Below are 15772 nucleotides of genomic sequence, written 5' to 3'. Positions count from 1 at the left end.
CAAGGTTATTTCATTGACACGTGAAATAAATTTCCAATGTTAGATTATTTTTTTTTTTTTTTACTATTGAGTATTAATTGCTTTTGGTATATTCAGCACTGAAACAAGTTTCAGATTACAAACCTTGTCTGACTCGTAGGTACCCAGTCTGCAGCTGAGGTCTGCATAGCCCCAGGCAAAAGTTTTATTCCATGCAGGCGGGATGAGAACCTTATTCTGTTCTACTGCCAGAATGCCTTTATCAGTACACACAATCTGTCCAACAGGCTCCTTGAGCTCTAAGGAAGAAGATGGGGTTATGTTTTATTGCTAGCACAGACAAATACTATCTGATGCAATTAAATACCTGACGCTCTGCAAAAGCAGGATCTCTGTATTGGCTATGTTATCCAAATCTTTGTTTCAACTGGAACAGCAGCAACTTCTGCTACATTCCTAACGAAGGAAGGGCTAAACACCATCAGAAGTGGCAAGTACACCCCGAAGATCACAGATGGCTCTGATCCCACCTGCGATGCTGCACAAGGTGTTCCTCAGACAGTATGTCTGTGGTCATTAAAAGTGACTGCACCCTTTTCGGCACAAGTAAAAGCAAGTTTTTTGTATCAATTCCAACGTCTAGGCTAAGCGTTCCCACAGGCTACATTCCTGACTACAGCCCATGGTGTCCGACCTGTTTTTCCCCAAGCTTTGCAAATATAGATTAGTGCTTTCTAATTTCCTTAGAGTGTAGCCCTGCTGTGTAATAGTACATCCTTCTCTCTTTATGGCAGGCACAGATCCATTTAATCAACTAGGAAAGAAATCACTGTATAGCATTTACCTGCCTCACAGACAATTAACTTTTTTTCAGTTCAGTGTCTGATATGAAGTCAAAACCCACCTTTTTCCATCTCAGTGCAGCTGCTAACCCCACCCTTTCCTGCCAGCATTTCTCAGTATTTCTTGGCACTGCGATAAAAAAAATCCTTCTGCTATAAAAATCACAAAAATTGAGGCTATCGCAGGCCCAGAAGCAACAGCACTCTGAATACTGTTTGTTAAATTAAAGCTTCAAAGAGGTGCCTGGGCCCAATTTTATCCCTCTATTTTAAAAAAGTTATATTAAACCAGCACAGATTTGGTGTTTCCCAAGTACACTTTAAGGTAGCTAAGACTATAATCTTACAGCATTAGGATATTATAAATTTGTCTTTCTCACAAAAGTACAGGCTTTAAGAACATTAGAACTAAGAAAACCATGGAAAAGGACTATCTTGCTGAAACTTTGAATGCTTTGGCAAAGAAACAGGAATAATTACCACGGTTTTACGGTTTACCTTTTACAGGGGCAAGAGATGGCCGCAGGTTGTCCAAATGATGGAAAAAAATCTTGTCACTTGTGGAACCAGGGGGCACAGAGGTTCCCACAGTCTCTCCATTCAGTCGGCTTCTAACACGCTTCGGTGGGTGTGGTTTTTTAAAGAGCTGAAATTCATCAAGAAATGAATTATAATCAAGAATTAGAGGTTTATAAGAGCACAAGCTTAGAAAGATCATCAGTATGCCCAATTTAACCTCTAAAAATTCTGCAGGTCAGCAAATGCTGTTTAACTGTTCTCAGTCTTCACTAATAACTTATGGCAACCATTTCAGTAAGACTTTAACAAATAATACAAAATCCATCAAGATATAACAAGCAAAGTATTTTTAAGGCTACCTCCAGTTGCAAAAGCAAAGTAAAGCAAGCAAAAATCCCAAAGTTGATGCGTAATACGGTATTAAATTCTAACGTAGGACAAACTGGAAGCTAATTTTTGGCTTTGGAACAAACTGTGTCCCACAAACAGCAGCTCACACGCTTGCAGGCAGCCAGGCTACCAAAGAACAGAGTAGCAGCATGGGCGGGTATGTAATTGGATCATATATGGCAATCATGCGCAAGAAACGCATCTTAGCCCCTGATTATCTTCTGCCTAGCTTTTCATTAGGAGTGACTGAATTTCTGTTTTACTGCTTCAGTGACCAGTCCCAGTGTCTGAGACAATGTTAAACAAGCAGATCATCGCTTCTAATAAGCCGTGATCATCGATGACACACACTAAGGTTTACCACGTGATAAATTCATAACAAACATCTTGGATGACAGATGCTATATAATATAATATGTAAATGAAAAATATAAACATCAAGTGATATTTTATAAGATTTTGATTACTCTTTTGCAGAGAGGCTATTACAGCACTGAAATTCCAAGGCTGAAAGTTATTTTCCCTACAGCCCTTTGAGATGTGTTACCTGTTTGCCTATCCGAAGCAGAGGGAACATGCATAAGCCTGAGGCAGCTCAGTTATGAGCAAGCACACATTTCTACTCCTTGCACCTACACTCTGGGTACAAAGGGCAACAATAGACCTACATGCCACAGCTTTCCCTGCACTACAGTACGCTTCCCATCTGGCTGGGCTATAAGAAGATGGAGAGAGAAGGCACATCATACAGTGTTCATATCGACAACTGTTCTCAAAAAATGCCAGTTCCAGCAACATAACAAAAAACAAAACCAGAAAACAAACCCAAACCCCTCCTTTTTCTTTTGCATGACCGTTCCTCTTGCTTACTCATTCTGCCCTGCCCCCCCAGCTGTGGCATCTTGGGACCCCCACAGAGCCTGTAAGATCCCTCTTTCAAATGCAGCACCAGCTTTCGAGTTTTGCAGCACAACTTTTTAAAACCGGAAACAGGACTACCAGGAATGTTACTGGTGGAAGAGACAGGATAAAGAAGATGTAGTCCTCACGTTACATCTCCATGCAGCAAAGGAGTGAAAAGTGCACAGCAGCCACATTACCCACATCACTGAGACAGCCTGCTCTAGATCCCCTGTAGAAAGTCACAGAGGGTCATAGCAAAACTCTACAGTTAGATAAAAATGTGCTCTAAGAGCGTTCATGACCAAAAATGACTTAAGGAAGGAGTTTTGAGTTTCCTGAGTTTATTGCAGGCTGCCTATTTCCTCCAGCAAAGCATCATGCATTTTCTGGTAGATCTCTTCACAGGTTTGTAACCAACAGGCATTTGACTATTCAGGCAGACCTTTGGACTCAGCTGCATTGCTCTTCCATTGCCCTGCTCTCAGCCCCAGTCTTAATCTGTCCATCGGCTGTAGCTGGGCCATATTTGATTATCATCACAACCCAGTGATTGATTATTACTTTTGAGGAGAAATCCCCACAGCCACTACATATCTAGATTATTCAGGAAGAGCAAGAAAGGGAAAGGAGAAAAGAAGCCACAGAGGATAGATGAGCAGTTCATAGCCTTCCTTCCAAGCAACAGAAGACAGACAGCTCTTAGTGGGTCCCTACAGCAAATATCCGGTGCCTGTCCTGAAACTTCACGTGCTGCTGTAGTCTAGAGTTCCCAACATGTGTGTTGGGTTCCCAGTGAATTCCTGAAGGTACCTGTGGTTTCCACCAGATCTAGGATTGGAAAAATTCACTGATGACATTTAAAAGTTTCACAGTACCGGGGGGGGGGAAGGAAAGAAACCCTCAACGCCCCAAAAACCCTAAAAACCCACAGAGTAAAATTTTAGATTTAATAGTGTATTTAATAATGTAATGTAATCTCTTAAAAAGAACACAAACTTCAAAGCTGCACCAAAAATGTGTCTATATAGCTCCTTAACTATAGCTGTAAAAGTCAATCATCTTAATTTAAATTTTGATTATTTTTTTTTCCAACAGAATCTTCAAATAAAAGATGTGGCCAAGCCCTCCAGAACACCAAGAGACTGGTGTAAAAAAAAGGAAGCATAAGTTATCATAGAAGGTATTTTATTTCAGGATAAGTTAAAATACCTAAACACTAGGCATTATTTTGAAGTTGCACTTTTGCTGCTCCCCTCTGACTTTGCAGCAGGAACATACTTTTTTTTTTTTTAATGTGGATTTTTAGATTTGAACCACAATTCATTTCACCTTTATTTTAAGGGTGCAAAGGTAAAAAAAAGGACATTTCTGATCTCACAAGCAAAGCCCAAAGTTCATCTTCATTGCATTTATGATGGAAATGTAAATGATTCCACATCACTGGAAGAATATTTATGGAAAAAAAATTGCCAGGAAGTTTCACTCCTAAAACACTTTCCCATTCTACATTAATACATTTCAATTTGAGTGTCATCGGGCAAATGAGAATTCTACAAAGGGTATACCTGCTTTGGTATCTGTCCAAAGTTATTAATGAATCCTATGGTAGCTGTCTCTTTTAATGGATCATTGATGTTATATATGTCCACTTGCCCCTCATAGAAGAGATGGTGAAAGACATTTACAGCTTCTACTGCAGCAGGACCTTGCTGTTTATAGCCAAAGATCAAGTCAATCCATTCATGCAGATGTGCACTCACAAAGTCACATTCCAGAGCCTGAAATTCAAAGGGCATGCATTAAAACTAGCCATATCAGTCATCAGTTGAGTCTACTACACCTGCCACAAAGAAAAACGCAGAATATATTTTGACATATTCTTGTCACGCTTCAATAAAGCTCTTCATTGAAGCAAGCCTTGCTTCAATGTACTCCCTAGCCAAAAAGGAAGGAGACGAAACACCTTCTACAGACCTTTGCAACAATTAACCATCACCCCAGAAATCATGGATTAGCTAGTAGCTGTGACTGCCTGAATTGAGCTTAGGTTGATATACAGTGGAAAGTCCCAACTGACATTTTCTATTGTCCTTATTAAAATGCAAATTACCTCCCGATGAACTCTGATAAATTCACGAGGATCTCCTTTTGCCCATGGGGGGAGTATTACATCACCAAGTTTAGTGCCATTTTGTTTGCAACCTATTTAAAAAAAAAAAAAAGGCAAAATTTAGAAGCACTGAAACTGCACTGCAACAGCAACAATGAACAAAAATTATATACAAAAAATGAAATTCTAACACCTTTCCTTTATAAGGCAAGCCATTTCAGTCTTTTCTTTAAAATACCGTGTCATTTCTAAATGCCAGGCAATAAAACATGAAAAATTCTGCCTCAGTTGTTCACATAAGATTGCTCGCAGGAGGAAGAATTCAAATATTCCTTGCTAAGACTTTTGAAGATTATGATAGTGTTTCAGCATACACTCTTCAGAACATACATTACTCTTCTAGCTAGAGGCATTCATTAGATTGCTCCTCCTTAGTCTTCACAACATCATAACATACAGTCTGAACTCAAAACCTTTATGTTTCCCCATCAAGTGCTCTTAGAACATCTTGTCTTTATTTTTCTATTTAGGTAATTTCTGCTTTTATCTCCCTGTCATGGGAATGACATGGGAATGTGCTAGCCCCAATTTAAGAGAGGATGTAATTTCCTATATTTGGCATTTGTTTAGTACATATATAGCAATGGCATGTCAATTGAGTGTATTTTGAAGAAAACAAATCCCATTACGAGAGAGTGTAACAGCAAACTGTACTGAAAAGCCTTGGTGGAACAGTATTTCATCCCAGGATTTTTCTTCTTCACAATACAAACATTCTGCATCAAGGAATGGAATTATTGTTTTACCCATGAGAATGGCTGCACATCACAGGAGTACAGGCTAAATACTGATTTCCTAACAGTGAAGACCTAACCGGTATCCCCTACAAACTTCACACCCACGGGACATCGGTGATTCTCCTGGGCACAGTCTGGCCACATACGTTCATCTGGGTCCCGGATAGCCCCCTTCACACTCTGAACGTTAAATGGTGGCACGTTGCAATTTCTAAAAATGCGTTTGCTAAGACTTCAAATATTGTTGTTTTGTCACTTCTTGCCAAGAGACAATTCCATGCTTCCTATTAGCTCAGAGGAACACCAACAAATTTCCAAGTTTACAGGACTACACAAGTAGTAAGTACATTGCTCCAACAGAAACATCGCTTGCATCGCCAGACTTTGAATCTCCCTCTTTTTAACTGGGGGGAAGGGGAGCAGGATTGCTATGAATTAACACAATCAAAAGCATCACACAGTGTTTGACAGCTGTTTGTAAGAAAACCTTTTCTACTGTTGTTCAAAGCGGTCAATGAAGAATTTATAGGACTCTGACAGTCACAGTCCAAAATGACCAGATACAGAGCTAAGTGGACAAACGTTTTTCTGGTAATGGCCATACCCTTCTGGGTGAAATATACTTGTGAGAGGTTTTGCGGGGTGTTCTTTTGGTTTTGCTTTTGTTTGTGTAAGGCTGTGCTTCCAATCTCTTACAATACATTTTGAACAAAGGATTTGAGGCTGTTAAAACATATGACTTGATTAATCTTTATCATTGCTATTAGATTCACAGCACAGAGCTCAGAAAATAAGACCTTAATGACACTGTTAAGTGTGACATACATACTAAGGAACATGTATCTCTTACGGCCAATAGGTATGAAATTTGACTGCTGTTGAATAATCACTCTCACAAAAGCTAACTGCAGCATTTCAACAAAATCTTTAGGAATACTTTAAGAGGAAGTTCTAAAAGCGAAGACTGTCAAACAGATTTTGCAAAGCTTAAAAAATATGCAAGAAAGATGGTGAACACCATCATGGAGTAGCAAGTTACATGGACAAAAATTCAAACCAGGGAAACTCCAAGTAAAGCATGATTATCTCTGCATTTTGAACTGGCAAAAAACCAAAAATCAACTAAAACATGCCACTCCAAACAAAAGTCATTTTTGGGTATTTCAGTGTCTTGTTTGGCAATTCTCAGAACAAACTTTGCATTAACTACTGAAAATGAACACTCACTGCTTGAGAAAATACCTTAAGCCTGATAAATCTGAAAAAAGTAAATCTGAGGTATCAACAGAGGAAACAAGAATTCCTGCTACACTCTTCCCAATGAAACAATGAGTTCTGAATCAGTCAGACTTCCAAATATACTACTGAATAAACTTGTAGTGTCAGGAAATACTAGAAGTAGTCCTGCTTAAGGTTTCATTTCAGAACGTGCATGTCATCTATCATTTTCTCATGCAGTTAAACAGACCTTTTATCTGCCCACGTTGGGCACTTTTCTCACGTTGGACTGCCTGGCATGCTCTTGCACCTGATGCAATGCTATCAAGTTCTTTCTGCCTACCTAGGTCAAAATTGTTGGAATTGAGCAGAAACTCAGGGAGGTAGAAGAACTCTGGGATAAGCTCCTTCACATCTGCCATGTTGTGCTTCGATGCTGAATACCAAGCCTCCCGGACGCTGTGGAACATTCGGTCAGCCAGGTCAAAGTGACCACCCTGTGGGACAGAGTGAGAAGCATGCCAGCATCAGAATATCTCTCAGCACAGCAAATTTTGCCAAGAAGGCAAATCAGAACATCCTCTGCCTAATAAAGACACTACAGAACATAGCACATTTCTTCCTCTAACACAATGGATTTAAACAGCTGCACATGGAGACCAGTGATGAGTGGCACTCCTCAGGGGTCAGTACTGGGACCTTTGTCAGCAACACAGACAGTGGGATCAAGTGCACCCTCAGCAAGCTTGCCGACAACACCAAGCTGTGTGGTGCAGCTGACATGCTGGAGGGAAGGGATGTCATCTGGAGGGACCGTGAGAGGCTTGAGAGGCAGGCCTGTGCGAACCTCATGAAGTTCAACAAGGTGAAGTGCAAGGTCCTGCACATGCGTTGGGGCAACCCCAAGTACAAATACAGGATGGGCAGAAAATGAACTGAGAACAGCCATGAGGAGAAGGACTTGGGGGTGTTGGTTCATGAGAAGCTCAACATGACCCAGCAATGTCCGTTTGCAGTCCAAAAAGCCAACCATATCCTGGGGCTACATCACAAGAAGCATGGCCAGCAGGTTGAGGGAGGTGATTCTGCCACTCCACTCCACTCCTGTGAGATCCCACCTGGAGCACTGCATCCAGCTCTGGGGGGCCGCAGCATAAGAAGGACATGGGCCTGTTGGAGCAAGTCCAGAGGACGGCTGGAGCACCTCTCCTCTGAGTACAGGCTGACAGAGTCGGGGTTGTTCAGCCTGGAGAAGAGAAGGCTCCAGGGAGACCTTCTTATAGCAGCCTTCCAGTACATGAAGGGGGCCTACAGGGAAGCTGGAGGGGGACTTTTTACAAGGGCATATAGTGATAGGACAAAGGGTAATGTCTTTAAACTGAAAGAGGGGAGATGTAGATATTAGGAAGACATTCTTCTCTATGAGGGTGGTGAGGCACTGGAACAGGTTGCCCAGAGAAGCTGTGGATGCCCCACATCCCTGGAAGTGTTCAAAGCCAGGTTGGATGGGGCTTTGAGCAACCTGGTCTAGTCACAGGAGTTCCTGCCCATGGTAGGGGGGTTGGAACTAGATGATCTTTAAGGTCCCTTCCAACCCAAACCATTCTGTGATTACTTTTTGGTACACAATAATAGTAAACATGAAGCACTGAGATACAGATACGCAGTATTTTAAGAAGGGAGTCATCTAGTCCTATTTCAAAATTTAGGCTCTTCCAGGGAAACACAAATCTTTTCGCCTGATGGCTTCTATCTAAGAAAATATTTGACATGTAACATTACAAATCCCATTACCCATCAAACCGGCAAACAATTCCAGCCTCTGCAAACGTTTATTTTAACACTCAGTATTAAAGTCAATCTTTGGATAGACATACTGGTTTAAAATAACAGTCTTTCAACACCTCCAGCACAGAACTAAGCAACTGGCATATAATTCTTTCAACAACAGACAAACGAAGCATGACAAGCAAAGAATTTTTCACAATAAAACGTGCTTTGGTTTTTGTCTACTCATATTTTGTTCTGCATACATTTAGAAAAATGTTCAAACTACAAGAAAAAAAATGTGAATTCCACTACATCTTTTACAAAGAAACATCAAAAACCTCCCAGGCAATAACAACTCTGCTAAAAATATGTCTTCTACCATATTTGACGGAAACAAAGCCAGTTGATCATATTTTTCACTTAGGTCTCAAATGTACAGCAGGAAAGAAACACAAAGTGAGGTGATGTAATTTTTTACCTGTAACCGTAAGAAAATCTGAGTAAAAGGCTCCATCCGGACAAGATAGGAAGCCACTATCATGGCTGATGAATAGTGGGTCCCATAGTGATAAGCTGGAGTTTCCCCTGCAGAAGATTGAAAGTCATAAACACAGAACAAAAAGCCAGTTAGATGACAGAATCAGTACTAACTGAAAAAAAATTAATTAGTGCTGCATTTTAATTACTTTGTGACCTTGGACACATTTAAAATTGGAATTTGTAATTTTCATTCTCAGGAATCTGAAAGCTTTCTGTTTTGTTATGGCCACCACTTGAGTTTTGGCTGCAGTCCAGTAGCCCTAATTCAATGGGCTTCTGCAGAGCCATACTGGATGGTAATTTCTGCTGAAGAAACATTTTCTCCCCCACCACCCCACCCTCCCCCCTTTTCTTTTTTTTTTTAAATTTAGTCTTATTGGTTACCGTGGAAATAAAGGCTTGGGCAAAAATACATCTCAGAATTGTTGGCTACAGATTTTGTACAGCTTTTACTCTCTTAATTTCCTAGCAAATGTCTCCATAAATACACTTAGAACACACTGATTCATTTCTAGAAATGAATGTCTTTGTCACCTGCTGTTGTTTGATACAGAACAGCAGTGCAGTAGTGAAACAGGCTTGTGTCTTCAGTAAAAGCACACAAGAAGAAATATATCACATAATAGCTGCCTTGCCAAACACAAAAGTTATTTTCACTATGTAAGGAAGCTCTAAAAATCAGAAATACGTAACTTAATTGCATCTCATTCTGAAGGGGTTTTTTTAGCTAAGAAAATGCTGTTTCCTTAGCAAAACCCTCTATGCATTAAGATAAGAAATGAAAAGGCTGGAGTACTGCTAATGCAGAAGTATTCCCGTTCCTTTTTACAACTTATTTTCTTGCAGCAGCACGCAAACTGTAGTAGTTGAGACAGCTGGCTGTGTGCTTCATGTGCCTGCCCGTTCTAGCCTTTAAACAATGTTAAACTGTTCTGAATGTGTAACTGTAAAAAAAGCTGTCAGTTGGATTTAAAACAAACAACACAGCAAGCAAAACCAACACCCCTTTGCTCTAATTTAGTATTTGTTGGAGAGTCACTAAAAGCCATGGTAGAGTTCTGCACATCCACACCCAGGCCTTTTGACCCATAATATAAAAATCCACGACTCACTCCCATCATATGTGATAGGCACATGTCCCTCTGCTCTTCCTGCATGATGAATCATTACTTACCATTAGGATCTTCCCAATCTTTGTATCGCTTCTTGTACTGGGCTAACCTGTCTTCTGTTTGAGCTCCCATGGGCTTGGCCAGGTTTCTGAATGTCTTGGGATTTGTAAGATCCAGTTCCTTGAAAAAAGAAAACAGACACCAATTTTATATAAAAAAACCAAACCTCCAAACCCCAAACAAATCCTTTCAACACTGCTGATTACTGTATGCAACACCACATACCTAAGGCTGTCATCTTCGTTTTCTACACACACAGGAAGTGCAATGTTGGATATGCTTAAAACAGTCCTTCAGTCTGATCTGAGAGTCAGTCACATCTAGGCTCCAGCTAATTTTTACCCTGCTCCCCTCATCCTGTTCCCCATTTCCCCCTAATTCTGTTCTTGAGTATTTGCCATGCACCTTAACGCTATTTTATGTTATGGTCTGACTGGTAGCAATGGCTGCCCACAAAAGCATTAATAGGATGTTTCATCTTTTTGAAAAAGCAAATTTTCACCGTGGGGCCAGATTTCACAGTAGCCCCTATTACAGCCTTCTGGACAAGCATGCTTTCCCTGTGGACATAACGTCCTTCAGGATATTCAGCAGAAAGCTAATGCAAAGACTTACAGGAACTGCTGCAACACAGAGAGGTAAATGCCTTAGAACAAGCTATGTATCCTGGCCCTCACTTGTGCACTGTCCAATAACATCCATACAAGCAGCACAGGCAAGAACCCGCCTGCATGGGACAGCCAAGTATCTCTAATATATCCTAACTACTGATGAGTGGGAGGAACATTACAAAATAGATTAAATCAAACAACTGGTGATAAAAATAAGCCTAGGTTTTACCAAGACAGTATAAGGCAGCTGTAGTATTTGCAAATCTGCCAACATACGAAAGATTACTGACAAGGCTGACAAGATATTTTGTTTACCTCTGAATCATAGTCTGCGAGGATCCAGGGGAAGACAGGGTACTGCATGAGATCATTATAGGATCTGCCCGCCAGAGTGTTTAAGTGCATCAGGTACTGGAAGTTACTGATTTCTCCTCTCTTAAGGAAGACAGATAACAGCACTGTAAAGTGTTCACTTTACAACAATCAAATGTCTATGCTGCCAGACTGTCAAAGTGTTCAGCTCTCCCCAAACATATGAAACTTACTTCAATATTACAATGCTCCCTCTACTTTTACTATAGTCACTCCCCTTGCATTTTCAATGGCAGAATAATTTCCTATTTGATGATATCATAAAATACTATAAACTAAAATGCTGATATATACTTTCTATAGTCGTATATTCCATCTGTTCAAATAAGAGAATGCAACTTATGTGCACTCATTAATTACATATCAGTACAAAATATGGAATTTAATACAAAACCCCCAAAATTTTCATACTTACTTCCCATCTTTGAGTAACAGATTTTTCTCCCACTAAAGTGCTAAGCAAGCCAGACCTAATGGGAAGAAGGAAGTGCATTTTCTGACTGAGCAGTAAGATCTGGGTTACATCTTCACAAGACAATCCAAAGTTTTAAGATTAAAACTTATAAATTATAACAATTAGAAAACTGGGGTTTTGTTCCCTTTTTCTGTAGGAGTGCCTTCTTTATTTCTGAACACAGACTGTTAAAATAATGCACGTTAATTATGCAATTCAGTGCAAGTACAAATGTATCTAACAGGCTGCCGATGAGGAAAATATCTGTAACAACTTGGACAAATCTAATACCTTTAGCACTCCAATTCCTTTCAGAACATCTCTGTGTACCGATAACATTAATTCTGTTAGCATATATTAATTAGTAATACGATATACCAATGCTGCCAATGTTATTAGTACATTTAAAATAAGTGGAGCACATGACTAGTTATTTATTTTGGTAATGCCCAATTTTCATTTGAGCCTGCAGTACTCTCCAGTGAATCCTGACCTTAATGCAAGCATAATTTATTTGAAACTGATGAGCTACAGAGCTTGTGAAGAACAGAATCACCTACCCTTGCTCTACGCTGGTGTTTGGTCTCTGCCCAGACACTGACTCCGAACTGTCAGTTAGAGATGGCACCACAGCCAAAAACCTGCATCAGCAGTTAAAAGGAGATTAAGATCAGTGTTTCTGTCCTCGGTATGTCTTCTCCTTAGAAACAGAGTGCATTTAGTACAGTTACAGACTTCGTTTTGAGCAGCTATGTAACATCTTCAACAGAATTGGAATGACCCTTTTCTCACTGAATGCAGACGCCAAGTTTTACATGCATGCATTAGCACTTCCTAGTGGTTCTTTTGTGCAGCAGTTGCTATCAGGTTACCCACTGCCTAACACCCATCACTTTTGCAATCTGCTTCTGGTTCTTAGGTCACTGTAGGCTCAAACATGGCTCAACACAGATATTTGCAAATATTTGGATTAAATGTTCTAATTTATTTTACAATACCTTTGATAAACTTTGTTTCTAACCCCTTTTTGGAAAGCTAGAAGATAGTTCCGTCCGTCTCCTGAGAAAACTTCAATTGCAATTGGCTGAAAACAGAGAGGACAAACCCATGTCAACACTAACACATTTGCTCATCACCTCTGAAGGTTAGGTGAACACCAGTTTAGTCACACTGTACTACATCTGACACCAAATTATGGTGAAACAGACTTTGCTTAGCGCCGCCAGATATTTTATTTTTGGAACACTAAAATCAACTAATACAGCTAATAAACTAAACCATGCTAAGCCAAATGTTCAAACAAGGAGGCCCAACTTAAGCACTTCAGTTTCAACACAGTTAATAGCTTTGCTTTCCAAATACTGATCAGTTATGTGTTTATTTTACTTTTTTAAAATGACAACATCGTCAAAATATTCCAAAGTTGGCTGCTCAATCCAAATATGGTGTCTATATTACCTGCAAAAGGTACCTCCTTTTATGTACTTCCTTGATATCTTCATACGCAAAAATACTGCATGTTCTTTTGAGTTGACTTGGACCTTGCCTTGCTCCCCTAGGTATGATTGGCTCATGCATCCTGTAAATGAACATAAACAGGCAAGAGAGAAGTGATTAAAAAGAAGATAAATTAAAAGAATTAGTCTCTTAATTCATATGAAAGTCCAGTTATAGAAAAAGCTGATTTTCACAATATACCATACTACACTGAGCAATCTGTGAGCACAGAGGAAATGGCTCCTGAGCTCTTTCTGAATCTGACATAATTTTGGAGTTAACTCCTCAAAAATCTCATTAAATACTTCTTGTTCAGCTATTAAAGATTGAGGAAATACTCTCTTAATCTACTCACTTTGGAGGCAGCGTCTCAATATCCCGTATTTCTCTGGTGGCTGTCATGGTAAAGCCGTCAATGACATAGAAGTGCTCTTTCCCAAAGAGAAGCAGCCCTTCGCTGGTGTCAAGACCCTGAACCCGAGCACAGCGGTACATATGCTGAATCTGTAATGAAAAGCAGATGCTTAGCAAAAACAGGTTAACAAGCTCAGGCTCAGGCTGTTGCTTTGTTAGAACAAGCCACAGACACTGCTTTAATCACTTGTAGATAACCGCAAAAATTCTGCTATTTCCCCCCTTAATCACGGATATACCTAATGCCTACGACCACCAGTTGGGAAGGGAATTAAATAAAGCCTCCTCTGTATGATATAGATCTATATATTTACCAACTTACCCACTCGCACCATGCTCCTTGAGCATATTTTAGAACCTAGCCCACTCGACTATGTTTACTGGTATACTTCAGACAAAGTCCGAAATACCAAATATGCAGCACGGTCATTCAACACTGTTCCTGGGGATAAAATACTAGTTATCAAGGTTTTTCATTCTAATGAAGGGAACAATTAATTATAGACAGTCTGCCAAGTTCAGCATTTATATTTTCAATTTATATTTTCTGCCTGGACTCATTAAGCTAACAGGATAATAATCCAAGCACGGGATAGCTTGCAGCTTTCATTTCAGGACAGGTTCTTTTTTCCCTAGCAGACAGAAGGAAAGAAAAAGAGTATTTCCAAGTACAGGGTTTTCAGGATCTCTCTGAATCAGTGCACACATTTTGTTTCAAGGAAGAAGCTACAAAATATTAAGCAAATTCAGCTGTAGATCAGAGAAGGTATTTAGGACATTTATTCACACTTGTGACATGAAATGCAGCAAGTGCTTAGTGTGTTTGAAGTACACAGTACCTTCTCTCCTTCTTCAAGAAGTCGAAGCAAAGTTGTATTGTCAGTCTTCTCCTCTTCATCAATTGAACTCCCCTCAACAATTTGATCCTGCGATTGGTCTTGGTTCTCATCATCTCCTCCATCAGGAGCAGAGCGAGATCGTTTCAGGGGAGGCTTCACTAGGCCTAGACAAAAAGAACAGAGATAGATACATAAAAACCTGACACACAAAAAATTCACTGTGCAAAACCTACTGAACTTTGAAATTCCTAATCCAATGCTAAAACAGAAAAACAAGAGTGCTACAGGATCCTTATGCTTATCTTAATGCAAATGCATGAGAAGATACAAAGGCAGATAAATTTAAAGAAAACAGTTCAGGACAGAACAAATTACCTAACCTTTGACTCTGGCAATAGTGTCCTCCCCGTGCTCTGGCTCCTGCTGAGTTGTTTCACCCACTGTATTCTCTTCTATAGCATCCTGAAAGACTGCAGGGTTTCCAGAAGCCAGGCGCATGTAGTACTCCTTACTGTCGTAACTTATAGCTCTTCGGTAACGAGCAGGTTTCTTAGAAATAATTGAAGAAATTGTTTGATCAGTCAACTCCTCACTCACTTCAGTGAACATGTTTCAGGAATACTGTGTGCAGCACAGTGCATGCCTATCAAGCGTTCTGTGCGTGCTCAGTCATACACCACCACATACAGAAACAGACTCTTCACAAGGGCTAATCTGTCAGCTAATTTGCAAGGGAGCTATTCAGCCACCCAAGCAATAATGGGGTTGCAGAAGTGCCTGCAGATAAACCTACACCATGGGAAATAAGAAGTGTGACCAGTATGTTATGAGCTGTCACAAGAGGCTGGGGTACTTGTGCTTAGGATTGATAGATCAGATGGCCATTTCATCATCTTTCACAACTCCCTACAACATATGTAGCTTATTTGCTAGGCAATAGTTTGAATAAAAAATTGCCTCAGGGAAAGATACAGCTATGTGGAAGTTGATATGAACTAAAAGCAGCCAGGGACCAGCTTTGAGGCTCAGAAATTCTTTATTAATTCAGTTGTTTCTTTTTTTAGTAAAGATTCTGATGGTTTGTGGGCAGGAGACCAGCCACAAGAGTATCCATTCAACCAAAGTAATTCTTTGAGCACCATCTGTACCTTTGGGTAATGACAATGGATTATGATACATTTCGTTATGGTGGTGGTGTGGGGTTTTTTTGTTTTGGGAGGGGTTTTTTGCTGTTTGTTTTGTTGAGTGGTGTTCTTGTGTGGGTTTTTTTTTTTGTTGAATTTATTTTCCTTTGTCTGTCCCATCCCCCACCACAGGCTAATTCTTATGTTCCTTATTTGATTAT

General features: G+C 40.0%; 1 protein-coding gene across 5 annotated transcripts in view; it reads right to left on the bottom strand.

The window, feature by feature from the left end:
• The window catches only part of WDFY3 (WD repeat and FYVE domain containing 3), a 179852-nt gene that overhangs the window by 12138 nt on the left and 151942 nt on the right, over positions 1-15772 (bottom strand). For all 5 annotated transcript variants that reach the window (XM_075090410.1, XM_075090406.1, XM_075090408.1 and 2 more), the window contains 15 exons: positions 14808-14976; positions 14428-14591; positions 13530-13678; positions 13136-13256; positions 12676-12761; positions 12238-12318; positions 11639-11693; positions 11167-11286; positions 10243-10360; positions 9007-9113; positions 7102-7255; positions 4744-4835; positions 4199-4411; positions 1320-1467; positions 124-278 (listed from right to left, as the gene is read on the bottom strand). In XM_075090410.1, coding sequence (XP_074946511.1) covers positions 124-278; positions 1320-1467; positions 4199-4411; positions 4744-4835; positions 7102-7255; positions 9007-9113; positions 10243-10360; positions 11167-11286; positions 11639-11693; positions 12238-12318; positions 12676-12761; positions 13136-13256; positions 13530-13678; positions 14428-14591; positions 14808-14976 — 1932 coding nt within the window. The remainder of the gene's footprint in view (positions 1-123; positions 279-1319; positions 1468-4198; positions 4412-4743; positions 4836-7101; positions 7256-9006; positions 9114-10242; positions 10361-11166; positions 11287-11638; positions 11694-12237; positions 12319-12675; positions 12762-13135; positions 13257-13529; positions 13679-14427; positions 14592-14807; positions 14977-15772) is intronic.

Source organism: Phalacrocorax aristotelis, chromosome 4 (genome assembly GCF_949628215.1).
Source record: "Phalacrocorax aristotelis chromosome 4, bGulAri2.1, whole genome shotgun sequence".
NCBI classification, from domain to species: Eukaryota; Metazoa; Chordata; class Aves; order Suliformes; family Phalacrocoracidae; genus Phalacrocorax; species Phalacrocorax aristotelis.
Note: the sequence above shows the minus strand (reverse complement) of the source record. Positions and strands in the feature narration are given on the sequence as shown.